This window comes from Enhydra lutris, unplaced genomic scaffold, assembly GCF_002288905.1.
Source record: "Enhydra lutris kenyoni isolate GAN:26980312 unplaced genomic scaffold, ASM228890v2 scaffoldscaffold38, whole genome shotgun sequence".
NCBI classification, from domain to species: domain Eukaryota; kingdom Metazoa; phylum Chordata; class Mammalia; order Carnivora; family Mustelidae; genus Enhydra; species Enhydra lutris.
The window spans coordinates 3,872,046-3,888,251 of NW_019154122.1; the positions used below are offsets into that span (position 1 = coordinate 3,872,046).

Sequence of the window (16,206 nt, forward strand, 5' to 3'; positions counted from 1 at the left end):
AATTCTAACTTTCTGGTTCAAGCTTTAACGGATTGTTTGTAAACAAGAGTGAAAGCAAGGGCACCAGGCAGGTGGTAGTTAAAGGAAAGTCAGTTCTCGATAACAAGAACAAGAAAGAGGCACCTGAGTGGCTCAGTCAGTTAAGTGTCTGCCTTTAGCTCAGGTCATGAACCCTGGGTCCTGGGATGGAGCCCTGTGGCCTACTCCCTGCTCAGCAGGGAGTCTGCTTCTCCCTCTCCCCCTCTGCCCCTGCTCTCTCTTGCTCTATCTCAAATAAATAAATATTTTTTTAAAAAACAAGGAAAATTATAATGAATGTGGTTAAACTCTCAACCACATAGATTATTTAAGTCCTACCTAACCCGTCTTTCAGATACCCACATACAAACACATGTATGAAACACCTGATAGACCCCTTAAACAGAACGCCTCATGACCAAAATCTAACACAGACTCAGAAATCATGGTTACAAGAGAGTAATTTTAATGGAGACTGAAACGCCAAAATTCCAATAGCTGTCCTCACTCTGAAACAAGATTCCTGTGTCTCTGAAAATCCCCTACAAGTCCCTCTTAACCTCAAAACTTTCCACTTACCATGTCCCAGTCACAAATGGGTCAATCCCAAAATATGATCTTATATTAATTATACCTCAAATTCTCCCCCTCCAAGAAACTTAACCTTCCTGCTTCCTACAGCCTTGGCCTACCTCACTTTATCTGCTTCGGGATATTACAAACTGTCAATTCTAATTAAACAAAATCACCAAGCCCTTAACCTGTATTCATTCTCTTAACAATGTTCATGTCTCTTAAGATTAACCTGAAGTATTCAGACATTTTCTTCCTTTTTACATCCAAACAATACTAATTTCATATTAATCATATATAGGTTCTTCATAACCCCTAAAATAACTCACTTAACAGAGGTGGTTACTGAAAGCCAGGCCAACCCTAGCTCGGCATGCATACTGAAGGAACGCCTGTGTTTAACATAATTATACCACTGGATTGGGTCACCCAACCTGGAACGAACAGTGGATCCTTCCAAACACATTCCTTCAAGGACAAGTCACTGTCACTCCAAAGAACTCTTCTCTTTCACTTCACTGTCTTTGTTATTCCCATTTTCCCCCTACTCTTCTAAGGAGCTGATAAAAAGCATTTGTTGGGGGGGGGGCACCTGGGTGGCTCTGTGGGTTAAGCCTCTGCCTTCGGCTCAGGTCAGAATCTCAGGGTCCCAGGATCGAGTCCCACATCAGGCTCTCTGCTCAGCGGGGAGCCTGCTTCCCCCACCTCTCTCTCTGCCTGCCTCTCTGCCTACTTGTGATCTCTGTCTGTCGAATAAATAGATAAAATCTTAAAAAAAAAAAAAAAGAAAGAAAGAAAGAAAGAAAGAAATGCATAGCATTTGTGGGAGAGAATGCCCAAAGGCTTCTGCTAGTGTTCTCCTAACAAAACAGGTCTCTGCCCTTTAAAAGCAATTTGGAGCTCCATTTACTGCTAAAACAACAGCTCCATGAGATTCTCTTCTACCCCCTACAGAAAATAAATAGAGACACATACTACTTTCTCTGAAGTTACAAGACCCCAAAAAGCATCCTAGACTCCAAGCACTGATTCCTCACTGGCCAAGTTATCCACTCCTCCCCACCGCCACCCAAAAGTCATCTCATTCCAAGACACTGAGCATACTTCTCCAAACTGAGACCACCACTCTTTAGAATCTTGTCTATTGGAGTTTGGTCTCCCAGCACTTCTTGCAAAACCTTGTATCACCCCTCTGACTCTTTACTGATTTTTCAGCTATTAATTTTAAAGTGAATATAATTTACCCATGACAGATCTTTAAAAACAGGACACAAAGGCAGACAACAGAAAAGTTTCAGTACACACAGAGTTTTCAAAAGATCCAAATAGAAAACATTTCACTAACAAATGGAAGCCTTTATACTTACAGTCGGTACATACTCAGATGGAAATTTGTTTGTTGTGTAGGATATCAGGAGACATGTTTTACCAACGGCACCATCGCCCACAACAACACACTTAATTGTCTGCATTGCTGAAACAGTTTTGTATCCACTTAAAATACTTCAAAATTCAGTGATGACCTACAAAAGAGATGAAGGACATTTGTTTCATTTGTAGTGATATATTTATTTCTTCTACTAGCAAAAGATTCATTCAGAGCAAAAACAGAACTAGCACCCCAACTACTGTGGCTGAAAGAACCTTAAAAGAAAAATTGTGACTGGTTTAAAGTCATAATAACAAATGAGAGTCAATTCTCTTAAGTTTCTGATCCCTGTTGTTTTCAACGTCTTTAAAAGTCCAAAGTAGTGTAAAGGGCAACATATTTATTTCTATCATGAAAGAGAAGGAAGCATCTGTGTAATTCAGTTAAGTGTCCCAACTCCTGATTTTGGCTCAGGTCATGATCTCAAGAAGTTATGAGATCAAGCCCTGTGCTCTGCACTGGGTGTGGAGCCTGCATGGGCTTCTCTCTCTCCCTTTCGCTCTCTGCCCCTCCCCCACTGCACATGTGCTCTAATAACAAAATTATACAGAAAAAAAGAAAGAGAAGAGGCCATTTCAGAATGAATCTCATGTAGTGTGCCAAGTGACTGTGTGAAACTCTTCCTTCAGTTGTGTGTAGTGTGTACACGCGTGTATTTGTCCTAGACTGCAATACAGAAGTCACTGATTTAAAGACTGGTCCATTCATCCACTCTTAGAGCTACAGTTACTCAGGCTGTAACCCACAGGCTACAGAGCACCACCACCAACCCCTTGTAACAGAGGAACTGGACAAAGATCAGGGTGATCCCTGGTCTCAGCAGCTGTTTTGACACCAGGTTGCCTAGTTACTGACTCAATATTCATGGCATGAAGAGGCCAAAACCTACATGTTTATAATAAAGAGATCACTCTAAAGCACAATGACTTATGAACAGATAAAATTAGTTTATCTTACTATAGTTCTCCACTCTAAGAAGCTACTGATTACAAATGCACTGAAGATTTATTATATTTCATCAGTTCATAGATGCTTGCTTTCACATTTGAACATCTCTAAAATCAGATGCCTGAGTGACTTAGTTGGTTAAGCATCTGCCTTCAGCTCAGGTCATGATCCCAGGATCCTGGGATGGAGCCCCACATTGGGCTCCCTGCTCTGAGGGGAGTCTGCTTCTCCCTCTCCCTCAGCCCATCCCCCCAACTTGTGCTCCCCCATAAATAAAATCTCTTATAAATAAGTAAACAAACATCTCTAAAATCAAAACATGTCTTTACTGAAGGATTCTTAAAATCATTACCAGTCACCCCCCCCACACACATTTTGACATCTAAGAAATCAGGATAAATGGCATCTTAGAGTTAACGAAAAAAAAGATTTTTTTTAAAGACTTATTTATCTTAGAGAGAAAAAGCATGCACGCAGGGGAGGGGCAGAAGAAGGGGGAGAATCCTCAAAGCGGGCTCCCCACTGAGCATGGTGCCCAACATGGGGCTCAATCCTAGGACCCTGAGATCATGACCTGAGCTGAAACCAAGGGCCAGCCACCCAACCAAGCCATCAATGAAAACTTTAAAACTTTTCTGGGAGAATAAAAAAGAAACATCATGCCCTGTGTTCCTACATTTTAAGATAAAGTCCTAGTTCAATTACAATCCTGAAGGGGTTGCCAAAACCACCACCTTACTAGACATAAAAATGTCAGAACCGCCTAACTGGGTGGGCTGGCTGCCATGCCTACTTTGTCCTACAGTATCCATCACAACTCTTAATCATGATGAGTTATAAATGCCTGTTAACATCTCTGTAGATACAGCAGGAGTAACTTAAACAGGAAATATACACTCTCCCATTCCCCATCAAAATCATCCTGATTGTATTTCTCTTTATTTAACCTCCTTTTATCTTGTTCCTTCCCTTCTGCTTATAATGCACTGAAGAAGCACTCATACTAATACAATATTAAACGTTAAAGATCTTAAACCCTAAACTAAATCAAAATTACTTATCAAAATAATTTAGCACACTGAGTACGAATTATAGAGAATTACTCCTAAAGAATGTCTTTTACATAATAATAAAGAAGAGGAAAGAAGAATAGCTGTCTTCTCACGCTCCTGAATGTACTGCTGAAAAAAAGCATAATGTTCTGGTAAAAAAAAAATAAATAAATAAGGTCTTCTGTAGAATTTCTTTTCAATTCACAGTGAAGAAAAGAAAGGTAAGCAGAGAACTCTGATCATTCTACAGAATATTTTCCAGGTGCCTACAAATCTATTTCAAGTTCAGTCCTTATACCTTCTATTTCTCCTGATTATTGTTACCAGGTGAATTTTTTATGTAGAGTTTAATCAATACTGGGCAGAAAGTAATCATTGACCACTGTGGCAGAGACTGCTAGCGGTCTGCCAGTTCTTCCTTTCTTCTTTAGTAACAGAATTTTCACTTAAGCTTGTGGTCCCCAATAAAGAGAGACTACATTTCCTAAATTCCTTTGCAGCTGGATGTGACCACTGTGATTAAGGGGAGTGGAAATTACAGATGAAACAACCTTCAAGAGTCGCCTTAATAGCAAAGGAAAGAGTCTCCCTGTTCCAGCCTGTAGGCTGGAATGCAGACGTGATGATGAGAGCTGAAGCAGTCATACTGAACCACAAGACACAAATTACATGTTAAGGATGAGTAACATAATGGGAAGGGCCAGCCCTGGACCGCCTCCAGGACTCTTAAAGAAGAAAGAAAGAAATTTCTCTTTCATTAAGTCCCTAGTATTTTGGATTTCTCTGTTACAACAGCAGAATTGATATCCTAATTACTATCTTTCACAGACTCTAAGAAGCCAATGATTTTTAAATATATCCTAAATTTAGAAGGGTTAAATGTAGAAGAAAAGTGTCTTAGCATCACAGAAATTCTAGTAAATTACAGTAAAATTGACCACTTTTGAGGCTATCTCAAAAACATCTAAGGTAAATGCTTCTTCTAAATTTTAATCATGGTTGAAATCAAATTGTCATCCCTACCTGTAAAGCTCCTTATTTTCATTCTGTATACCCATACTAACAAGAAAATACAAAATCAACAGGCCACTTATAAGCTTCAAAATTCTAGTGGGGGAAAAGCCACCGTTTCTTGAAATTTTCGTAAGATTCCCTAGGGAATAAGAAAGAAGACACTGAGAACAAGACGTTCCCATGATCAGAACTATGAATATAACTGCCTCATGTGCTAAAATCACAACTACCACAAGCTGTGATGGACAAGGCTGGAGCTAGTCTAAAACACCCCAGAGAAGAGCTTTCATTCATAACTGTATTTAAAAAGAATAATTTACATCAGATTCACACTAAATTCCCTTTTTATATATTATAAATATATTTGGAAATTCCACCAAAATTAGCAGTCTTCAGCAGCCCATCACAAACAGCAGTCTTAGAATACTGGTTCTCTCTGTGCAAACTTTAAACATAGTATCTCTCTCTGATACCAGCGAAGAATAAGAAAATGTTAATGAGATCATTCTTGGGGTGTCTGGGTGGCTCAGTTGGTTAAGTGCCCAACTCCTTGGTTTCTGCTCAGGCCACAATCCCATGGATTGTGAGATCCAGCTCTGAGTCGGGATCCATGCTCCACTGGGAGTCCGCTTGAAGATTCTCTCCTTCTGCCCCTTCCACCACCCTCTTTCTCTCTCTCTCTCTCAAATAAATTAACCTTTAAAAAGAGAGAGAGAAATCATTCTGGCCACCAGGAAACTTCCAACTGTAAAGTAAAACATATGGATACAACACAATTTGTACTAGAAGAAATCTACAATGTAAGTTTGGGAACAAAGGTAACACTATTTCAAATGGGCTCAATCTCTCAGCATTTTTTTTTTTTTAAATTAGGTTCCACTCCCAGCATACGCAGGTCTTGAACTCAAGACCCAGAGATCAAGACCCAACCCTAAATCAAGGGTCAAGACACAAAACCAACTGTGTCACCCAGGTGTCTCCTCTCTCTGTATTCTTAAGCACAAATTCATTAAAACTAAATGACAAACTTTCTGAGGGCAATCTTTAAGGTTTTCCAATGGAAGGTAATAGATTGTATAATGGAGATGTGTTCTGTATTAATTTGGCTAGATCACTGAACAAACATTACTATTTTCAGAACTTTCGGAAGTCTGCATCTTTTCCTGTCCCAGAAGAATAAACAGCCCCCCAAGTCACCTGGGCCCTTCTTTGTGTGTCCTGCCTAAAAAGCTGGAAAAGAATATCCAAAGTACATAAACTTCATTTATAAATAACAGTAATTTTCTTAACTTTGAAATCAGGAAAACTGGGTTTTAATCTCTGCTCAGCACTTACTAGTGACCTGGGCAAGGTTCTTAACCTCTTTTTTTTTTTTTTAAAGATTTTATTTATTTATTTGAAGACAGAGATCACAAGCAGGCAGAGAGGCAAGCAGAGAGAGAGGGGAGGAAGCAGACTCCCCGCTGAGCAGAGAGCCCAATGCGGGGCTTGATCCCAGGACCCTGAGATCATGACCTGAGCCGAAGGCAGCGGCTTAACCCACTGAGCCACCCAGGCGCCCCTCTTAACCTCTTTTTGCTTAAATGTTCTCATTTGTAAAACAGAACTAATTACGTCAACACCCTGCACTGCTGTTATAAAGATTAAATAAAAAGACCTCACAGCTCACAGCACATACCCAATATACAAAAATTCATCTACCAAGTGTGCTAGTTAAATCGATCCTACTTCACATCATAGTTTCATCCTGTGGGTCAAAACTTAAACTGGCGGATTATTACCTAATCAAAACTTTTCACAGTTTGCACATAATAGGTATACCAAAAACATAAGTTAAAATGAACCAAATATATTTGCTATTTACCTAATGACGCACACACAAAAATAGATGAAACAAGAAATCCACCCAAATACTTCTTCCCCTGAAGACTTCTGAACTTTTCTTTTGTTATCTCCTATAACTTATTTCTGTATTTTACAGAGTAGTTCCTAAAAATAAGTTAACTAACAGGTGTTAACAAAATAATTTAGTATGAGGGGCGCCTGGGTGGCTCAGTGGGTTAAGCCTCTGCCTTCGGCTCAGGTCATAATCTCAGGGTCCTGGGATCGAGCCCCACATCGGGCTCTCTGCTCAGCAGGGGGCCTGCTTCCTCCTCTCTCCTCTCTCTCTGCCTGCCTCTCTGCCTGCTTGTGATCTCTTTCTGTCAAATAAATAAATAAAATCTTTAAAAAAAAATTTAGTATGAAAATACAGCCAATCACTACTGTTAAATGACGAATTATTTAAATGTTTTTAGTCTACAAATCATCACTACCTACATGTTTGAATTTAGCCTCTAAATCAGTAATTCCAAAATTATCAGACCACCAGAATTACCTGGAATGGGTTTATTAACAATTCAGATTCCCAGACCCTCACCCCAAATCTAATAAATCAGAACTCAACACTCCCAGGGCACCTGGGTGGTTCAGTGGGTTAAAGCCTCTGCCTTCAGCTCAGGTCATAATCCCAGGGTCTTGGGATGGAGCCCCCGCACTGGGCTCTATGCTCAGCAGGGAGCATGCTTCCTCCTCTCTCTGCCTGCCTCTCTGCCTGCCACTCCGCCTACTTGTGATCTCTGTCAAATAAATAAATAAAATCTTTAAAAAAGAAAAAAAAAAAAAAAACTCAACACTCCCTACATAATCCTAATGTACAATGAAGCTTGAGAACTACTACTTCACATGATAGCAAGACAAGGAATACCAGCAACACAAGAATCTAAGCTAAGTATTACCAGCATTTTAGATCATCTAGAAGTGAACTTCTTAAAGAGAATCAAAATTACCTACATGAATTAGGGGTATCAACCAGGCATTTTACATATTCAGTAAGGAAAAACTCATGTTAGATATTGAGAGCACATGAACCAAGATACTTCAGGGCTGCTTCAATTACTGGCTTAACCTAAAAGTGTTCTCAACTAGTAATAATAGGAGCAAATATTTAAATAGTTCTTACTATGTGCTATATACTGTTCTAAACATATTACACATTTTTGTACATTTCATCCTCCCAACAACCCTACATGGTATGTACTACATTATCCCCATTTTGCAGGTAAGAAAAGTGTGAGGCTCAGTAAAGTTAAGTCGGCCAAGATTACTCAACCAGTTAATGGCAGAACTGGAATTTAAATCCAAGTGGTATGACTGCCAAGCCCCTGCTCTAAAACACTCTACTAGTCACTACCTCTCCTGAGAAGTGACAGTGATTAAAACAAACATGATTACTGCAAATGGAGTGGCAAACATATACCTATGACAGCTGCCAGCACTGGGAAGAGGAAGAGAGAGGACGAAGCAACAAACAGAAGCTAAGTTCATCTCCTATTTATTTCTTCACCCTGCAGACAACTACTAGATTTTATTGGGAGAAGAGAACAGGAATTAGTAAAACAGGTTTTGCTCTTCCCCTTTCTATGTTCCCATAAATCTTCCATTTCTTTGGCTTCCTGACCTAAACTCAGCAATTTGTCAGAAACTGGTTTTGGGTCCCCTGCTAAAAGCATCAGTGCAAGAGTCAGACTGGGTCTACCACTCTAGCTATACGACCTTAATCAAGTTACTTGTCTGTGACTGTTTTCCCTTCTCTGAAAATGAAAATAGTTAAGACCTTCTTCATAGACTATGTTGATTAATACATGTAAAGAATTTAGAACAGTGCCTGGCATACAGTAAATGCTTACTAAATGTTAGCTATTACTCTTGAATAATTAAAGGCACTTTTAAGTCAATATAAATTTTAAAATAGCAACAATTCCAACCCACTTAGAAAAGAACACGTAAATTTTTTTTATTTCCAAATAATTATAGTACTCATTGTTCTTATTACAAATGTAGTAAATTTAGCTGTAACTACAAAGTGGTCAAGCCGCAATTTAATTAAGACAATTCTACCAAGAATTTGACATGTATTAAGAAGGTACCAGACGAGCCACAGATGGGGAAGGAGCAGGCAACCAGGGAAAAGACTGTGGCTTTGCAATACATAAAACGCCAGCTTCAGCAACATGACATAACTAGGCCAGGCATGTCTGTGTCCTCTGCTAGCTTCCTTTTCAAAACATGTCCAATCACTACAGCAGCAAAGAGGCTATGTAGTACCAATTACCATTTTGCTATCCAGAGCATCTAGAAAAGTTATTTTACATCAATAACTAAACACTCTCTTTAATACTGAAGTTCAGTTATACCAGCACTTAGAACTGGGGCTGGGCAACTTTTAGCATAAAAAGTGATTCTGCCAATCACAAGCAAAATAAATTGTGAAATAAGGAGTATCTTCCATATTCCTTCCCAGTACCCACCATTCCACCACAGAGCCACACTAAAAACCTCTATCTCTTAGGTTCTTAAATGCTTGAGAAGTCCAATTACCTGTTGAGAATATCAGAACTCAGTCCCTTTAAGTTTTCTAGAGTCCTTGAGCTCTAAATTTAAAGTCATGGAACCCTCTCTGTAGTATCATTATTACTGGCTAGCTGCCCACTAAACTCCACCAGACAATCCAGTCCCTAGGGAAAAGATCTGTATGGGGGAAAAGGAGGCTTCCTAGCTACAGATGCCCCATGCCCAGTGGTTCATTCTAGGCACATACCATAAACAGTGCATGAAAAGATTTGAAGATTAAGTTTTGCTAATAACAAGCATCTTTTGCAAAAGATGTATTTCTCAATCAGATTATAAAACTCGTGTCAAATATTAACAGTAAACAAACTGAATGAAAAGCAAGTTTAAAAAAGTGGAAAAGAAAAATAAACATATAAATAAACAAATAAAGCAAGTAAAATTTTTGGCACTTTCACTGTAGTAAAAAAAAGTTTTTGGTCTTTCTCCTGGGTTCCTGGTACAGAGCTACTAAAATCCCTGGAATTTCCAAATGACAGTACTGTCTTTTGTCTTTCATAATGACCCCTTCCATCACAGAAGAGTTTATGCTAAAGTAACTCAGGGCGACATTAGGATGGGGCCCCCAACAGCTTCAGGAAGGGACTGCTCACCAGAAAGATCAAGTGATTAAAGGCTGGAACTTTACCAACCTCAGGAAGGGGCACAGGGAAGCCCACTGGAGATTGAGCTCCGTGAAAACTCCTGAACACAGATCTAGAACAAGTTGGTGAACACAAGCACGTGGAGGAGTGTGCCATGCAGAGGAAGGACAAAGCAGCTTTGTGCCCCACCCCCTACCCCACACCTTGTCTATGCATCTCTTCCGTTTGACTACTGAGTTATTTCCTTAACAATAAATGAGCAGGGCACCTGGGTGGCTCAGTGGATTAAGCCGCTGCCTTCGGCTCAGGTCATGATCTCAGGGTCCTGGGATCGAGTCCCATATCAGGCTCACTGCTCAGCAGGGTGCCTGCTTCCCTCTCTCTCTCTCTCTGCCTGCCTCTCCATCTACTTGTGATCTCTCTCTGTCAAATAAATAAATAAAATCTTAAAAAAAAAAAAAAACAATAAATGAGTAAATGTATTTCGAGTTCTGTGAGTCATTTTAGTGAACTGTCAAACCTGAGGGGGGTCAGGGGAACAGGCTAGGCAAAAGGGTAGACAGCCTGAGCATCCCATTTACAACTGGTGCCTGAAATGGAAGCAGTCTTGTGGGATAAGCTCTTAAAACCATGGAGTCTATACTCACTCTTAGAGTCAGTGTCAGAATTGAAGAGACATAAGTGATATCAGAAAAAAAGACAAGTTTTCACACCAAGGTGAAATACACCAAAAATAATACTGTTTTCATCCTAAATACATTTCACCCTGAAGTAACCCATTTCATACCAAAGATACAGGAAAGAAGAGGCACTACACAAATCAAGACAATAGTGACCCTGAACTTCACAAGCCTTCCTTACCTATCCAATGGTGTGGCTGCAGGATTAGACAGAACAAATAAAATGAGCACCACCTGTCTCTCCTCAATCAAATCCAGTCATGTCAGAGAGTATGTTATATAACCTTTTGCTGTAAATTATAGTAGCACATGCAAAGCATAATTTTGAAACATCTGCCCATGTGACTGTTAAGTAACCCAAAACAAAGTACTCAAACTACAGAGATGTATCCCATGCATTCCCATGTACACAGGTCTTCTAACACATCATCTTGTTTGGTTTTCCTATTATACCTCCATCATAATTACCTTCCTCCCCCAAAACAAACAATATACTATAAAAGGAATATTTCTAACCTTGAAATAAATGTTAAGCTTCAAACAAAATTTAAGAGAGGTCAATTATGAGTTCACCTGATATTACATAAAGGAACCAAAATAAATAATAAGAATTTTTTAGAATTGAAATACCCTTTCATGAACTAACTTAATCCTATCATTTTGCAGTTATTCTGGCCTAAAAGCAAAGGGCTTATCCCAAAGCCAGACTGTTAACACCCATGTATCCTGATACTCTTTTCCAACTCTTCAGACTTCAAGCAAATAAAAAACAAACCACATAAAGACCATTCTTTTCCAACTTTATAATTTGTTTTCAGAGTCCTCAGTAAACAGCAAATAATCTTAGAAATCTTTGGCATGCATTCAAAAAGCCAAAGCAATACAGCTATTGCTCCAAGTGATCTGCCCTAATTAAAATACAAAAGAAGCTTAATAAGATCAACAGTTTGCCTTAGTTTTCAATAGTAAGCATATCCACTCCAATTTGGAAAATAAAATTAGAATTTTATAAAATATTTTTCAATTACTAAAAAGGAGACAACCCTGTGTTGGTAAAGATAGTCCCTCACCTCCCCCACTCCCACCTGGTGGGTCCCTTAGGTCCCTTAGCTCCTATACGTCTGGCTGGGTATACTAAGAAATGCAAGGTCCTGACCACCCCACCCAGGCCATGCTGTATGGGTTATGTTTGCAGCGAACGATCTTGAAGAATACAGTAATGTCTCCCTCTAGGACAAAGAGCAGTGTTACTTCCTGCTTGCCATTAAACAGTGGGTTCCCCAAGCTCAACTTGAGCTCCTAAGCTGTGACACAAACCCACTGCAGTGGAACCCACTTCCCCATGGAAGTCTTAGGGGCAAAGAGAAGCAATACAGACACTGATCTGCTGCTGGCTGTGCATTTAGTAGTTAAATTCTTTGTCTCTGACCCAGAAGTCTCATGTCTTCAGCCAGCATCCACAGAACAATACCAGGCTAATCTATTAGCTTTAAGGAGAGTAAAATAAAATCCCAGACCTATTTACTTGATTGAACTTTGTGAGACATCATTTTGTTGTGAATTTAAGTTTTATATGTAAATAATAAAGCTTAGTTTCTTACACTAACTACCAGATACATGGTTTTAAATATTTTATTCATTACTTAAATTTTTTCTTTATAGAAAATCCTCCGGAAATAATCTTAAAGTTTTTTTTTACACCTTCTCCTCCACAATCCCAAGCCAGCTAGCACATCTTCTCTAGAAATTGGTTATTTTAGTTTGTTTATGGTTCCATCTTCTAGGTGTCTATTTTAACAGGAAGAAATTAGTGAAGGCCAGAATCCTATCATCAGGAAAGGGGGTGAGCATATAAAAATGACGGAAATTATGTATTATTGTTTTGCTTTAAGGTAGTAAGGCTAATAAAATTTTTAACTTAAAAAAAAAACCTTATTTTGTTCTCTCCTATCCTTGAAAAGCTATGAATAAATTATTTTCCCCAAAAATTCCACTTATTCACTCCTAGCACTAAGTCATTACAGAAATTTAAAGGACAAGGTCTTCATGGTACATGTCCAAAAGCCCTGTTGCTTTTCTCTTCTTGATTTTCAACAAAAGACTGGTGCATATATGCAAAACTGGTAGATATTTTACCAAAAAAAAGGTCAAAAAAAAAAAAAATCAAGAGAAGTAGACCCAGTCAGAATGTAAGTGATAACAGCACTACTACAGCTTTTCACTGCTCTAAGATACGGGGCTTCTCCTCTAAATGTACTTTTCAGATGTTGCGTAAAACAAAAGTACCTTTGGGTTTCTGAGAAACACAGAGCATCTCGAGTTCTTTGTGCAAAGATCTCTCCCACAGAACGGCTGCAAAACTCCTAGTTGTCTCCAGCTGCCGATTAAATGCGTCAGTTAGGGGCACCGGTACGCCCTGCTGGTTAAGCGGCCAACTCTTGATTTGGGCGCAGATCGTGATCTCATCAGATCTGAGCGTGGAGCCTGCTTGGGATTCTTGCTCTCCCTTTCCCTCTGCTCCACCTCCTACCACCCTCCCCCTCCACCACCGCTTCCCCATACATGCACACTCCCTCAAAAAAAAAAAAAAAAAAAAAAAAGCATTAATAAATGCAGAGGGTCAGATGGCAAATATTAACCACTCAGTAAAGCAATTATTCAAATTCCTCCATTTTCTGCCGCTTGTGAAAGAAACAGATACATGTGAAATCACAAACTACATTAAGAGAGAAGGGTTCTATGGGTCCTGGGGTGGACAAAACTTTAACAGCACTCATAAAGATCCTGGGTCTACATGGGAAAAGATGATGTCTGCAGTGCTACAAGTTTGTTGTGTCAGCTTCATTTACGAAAATGACTTCACTCTAAAATGTCTGATCCAGTAAGAACTCAAGTCCTTATTTTTACGATAAAATTGAGTTTGCCTCAAATTGGCAAAAGCCAAGGGATACTAGCCAGAGTCATCATTTTATATTATACTTGTGACAAAAAAAAAAAAAAAAAAGCTTAAAAATTCAAGTAGTAAAGATTTAAGTAAGATAATTTTTAAGGAGCGCCTGGGTGGCTCAGTGGGTTAAAGCCTCTGCCTTCAACTCGGGTCATGTACCTAGGGTCCTGGGATCGAGCCCCACATCGGCTCTCTGCTCAGCAGGGAACCTGCTTCCTCCTCGCTCTCTGCCTGCCTCTCTGCCTACTTGTGATCTCTGTCTGTCAAATAAATAAATAAAATCTTTTAAAAAAAAAAAAGGTAATTTTTAAATTTAACATTTCCGGGGCACCTGGGTGGCTCAGTCATTAAGCATCTGCCTCAGGCTCAGGTCATGATCCCAGGGTCCTGGGATCAAGCCCCGCATCGGGCTCTCTGTTCGGCAGGAAGCCTGCTTCTCCCTCTCCACTCCCCCTGCTTGTGTTCCCTCTCTCCCTTGTCTCTCTCTCTGTCAAATAAATAAATAAAATATTTTAAAATTAATTAATTAGTTAATTAATTAATTTAACATTTCCAAAAAATTTGGTATAACTGAAGAGTATATAATAATTTAAAAGAGTATTATTTAATTAGAAGAAAACTTTTTCCTCAAAATATTCAAGACCTGTAAATTAGGGAGGAGAGGAGAGGGACATCCAAAATATATTCTCCAGGGCACCTGGGTGGCTCAGTGGGTTAAAGCCTCTGCTTTCGGCTCGGGCCATGATCCCAGGGTCCTGGGATCGAGCCCCACATCGGGTTCCCTGCTCAGCAGGGAGCCTGCTTTCTCCTCCTCTCTCTCTGCCTACTTGTGATCTCTCTCTGTCAAATAAATAAATAAAATCTTTAAAAAATATATATACATATATGTTCTTCAACAAGACAGACAGCATCAGCAGATAAAACTACAGAGGAGTTACTCCACAGATCATACATTCACAAGACAGTATTTGCTTAACAATGAGAAAGCCTCTGGGTGTGTTCTCTGTAGCAAGAAATCACTTCACAGTGTAAACAGGTACTAGTAGTATTGTGTTCAACTTACAATTCCAGGAGGAAAGGCACAACTTGACAAAAAAAATTTTTTTGGATCCTAAGGTCATGTGCAATAACACTGACAAACTTTTGGTAACAGTCTTGATCTACTTTTCCACATAGAAGGGGACTTATCCACTTAACCACCTAATAAGTACCATCATTATCCTATACCTAGCCTTATCCCCCTTGTGCCTGGAACAAAGTTCAGGTCTCCTTGGAGCAACAACCCTAAGTGGAGTAGCCAGAAAATAAACAAGTAAGTTAACACCTACACCTACTGACACCCTCATATGCAATTTTCCCACTCTGGTCTCTTAATTAAGGGCAGTATCGTTCTATTCTCTTGAGAAAGGGCAAGGAGATATTAAACACATTCAAAGTTCCCCTTAGTTTCATGAAAAAGAACAGGTAACTATGGGCACCCGACTGGCTCAGTCAGTAGAGTATGAGACTCTTGGGGTTGGTATCAGGATGTGGAGTTTAAGCCCCACATTGGGTGCAGAGATTACTTAAAATCAAAATCTTTAAAAAACAACAACAACAAAAGAACAGATAACTAAAGACATGAGCATTTTGCTTATCCCAAATCTCAAATCTGAATTTGCCACAGTTCTGAGGTCTAGACAGAGAGAAAAGACGGGGAAAAAACAGGACCAAAATTGTTCAACCAGCTTCCAGGCATCTTATTCTGCCCATCTAATCAACTGCTGATTGCCTGGTACTATTTAAATTATCCAATATGGTTTGTACTTATTTCAAAGTCTAAGCCTTTATTCACGTCATCTCTCTAAACCCTAGTGTCTGGCCTTACAACTCCTCCTATTTCTATTCTAGCTTTCCACCCCCAATTCCTACCTTATCTCAGACACCTTCCCTAACTATTACAGCGATCAAAAACTGCCCTGCCCCAATTCTCTGAACCCCCATGGCAAGACCGTTCTTAGTCCTTAGATCTCATTTCATATCCCTCTCCCCTTTGCTTCCCATGCTCTAACTACACACGGGCTCCTTTCTATTCCTCCAATATGCCCTGTCCGTCCTGCAGGTTATCATTGATACTTGCTGGTACTGTTCCCCTGCTCTGAAAGCTTCTGACTTCTCCTTTGGATCTCAGCTCAAATCATCCTCTTCTCAGAAAAGCCTCCCCTGAGCACACTATCCCCAGTAATATCCAGCTTCTGCCCTCCTTACTTCTCTCATATTACCCTGTTTATTTCCTTTACAGTATGGTCATAATCTATAATTATCTTGTTTATTATACTGCAGTAAAGGAGACATAAAAAATAAGGAAATCTCTATAAAGGTAGGGCCTCTGCTGTGTTGCCAGAAAACAGTTCAATACTGAACACACAACAGGCCCTTGCTGAACTAATGACTCACACAACTCCGTACTTGATCATGCTAGTTTTTTTCACATGTGTCTATTCTAATAGAATTTAGGCTCTGAAAAACTAGG

At 39.5% G+C, this 16,206-nt stretch overlaps 1 protein-coding gene across 2 annotated transcripts in view; it reads right to left on the reverse strand.

Moving 5' to 3' along the window:
• Positions 1-16,206, reverse strand: part of LOC111154823 (cell division cycle 42) — a 48,122-nt gene that overhangs the window by 15,485 nt on the left and 16,431 nt on the right. For both annotated transcript variants that reach the window (XM_022514746.1, XM_022514748.1), the window contains exon 2: positions 1,959-2,114. In XM_022514746.1, the coding sequence (XP_022370454.1) occupies positions 1,959-2,063 (105 nt within the window). In that variant the 5' untranslated portion in view covers positions 2,064-2,114. The remainder of the gene's footprint in view (positions 1-1,958; positions 2,115-16,206) is intronic.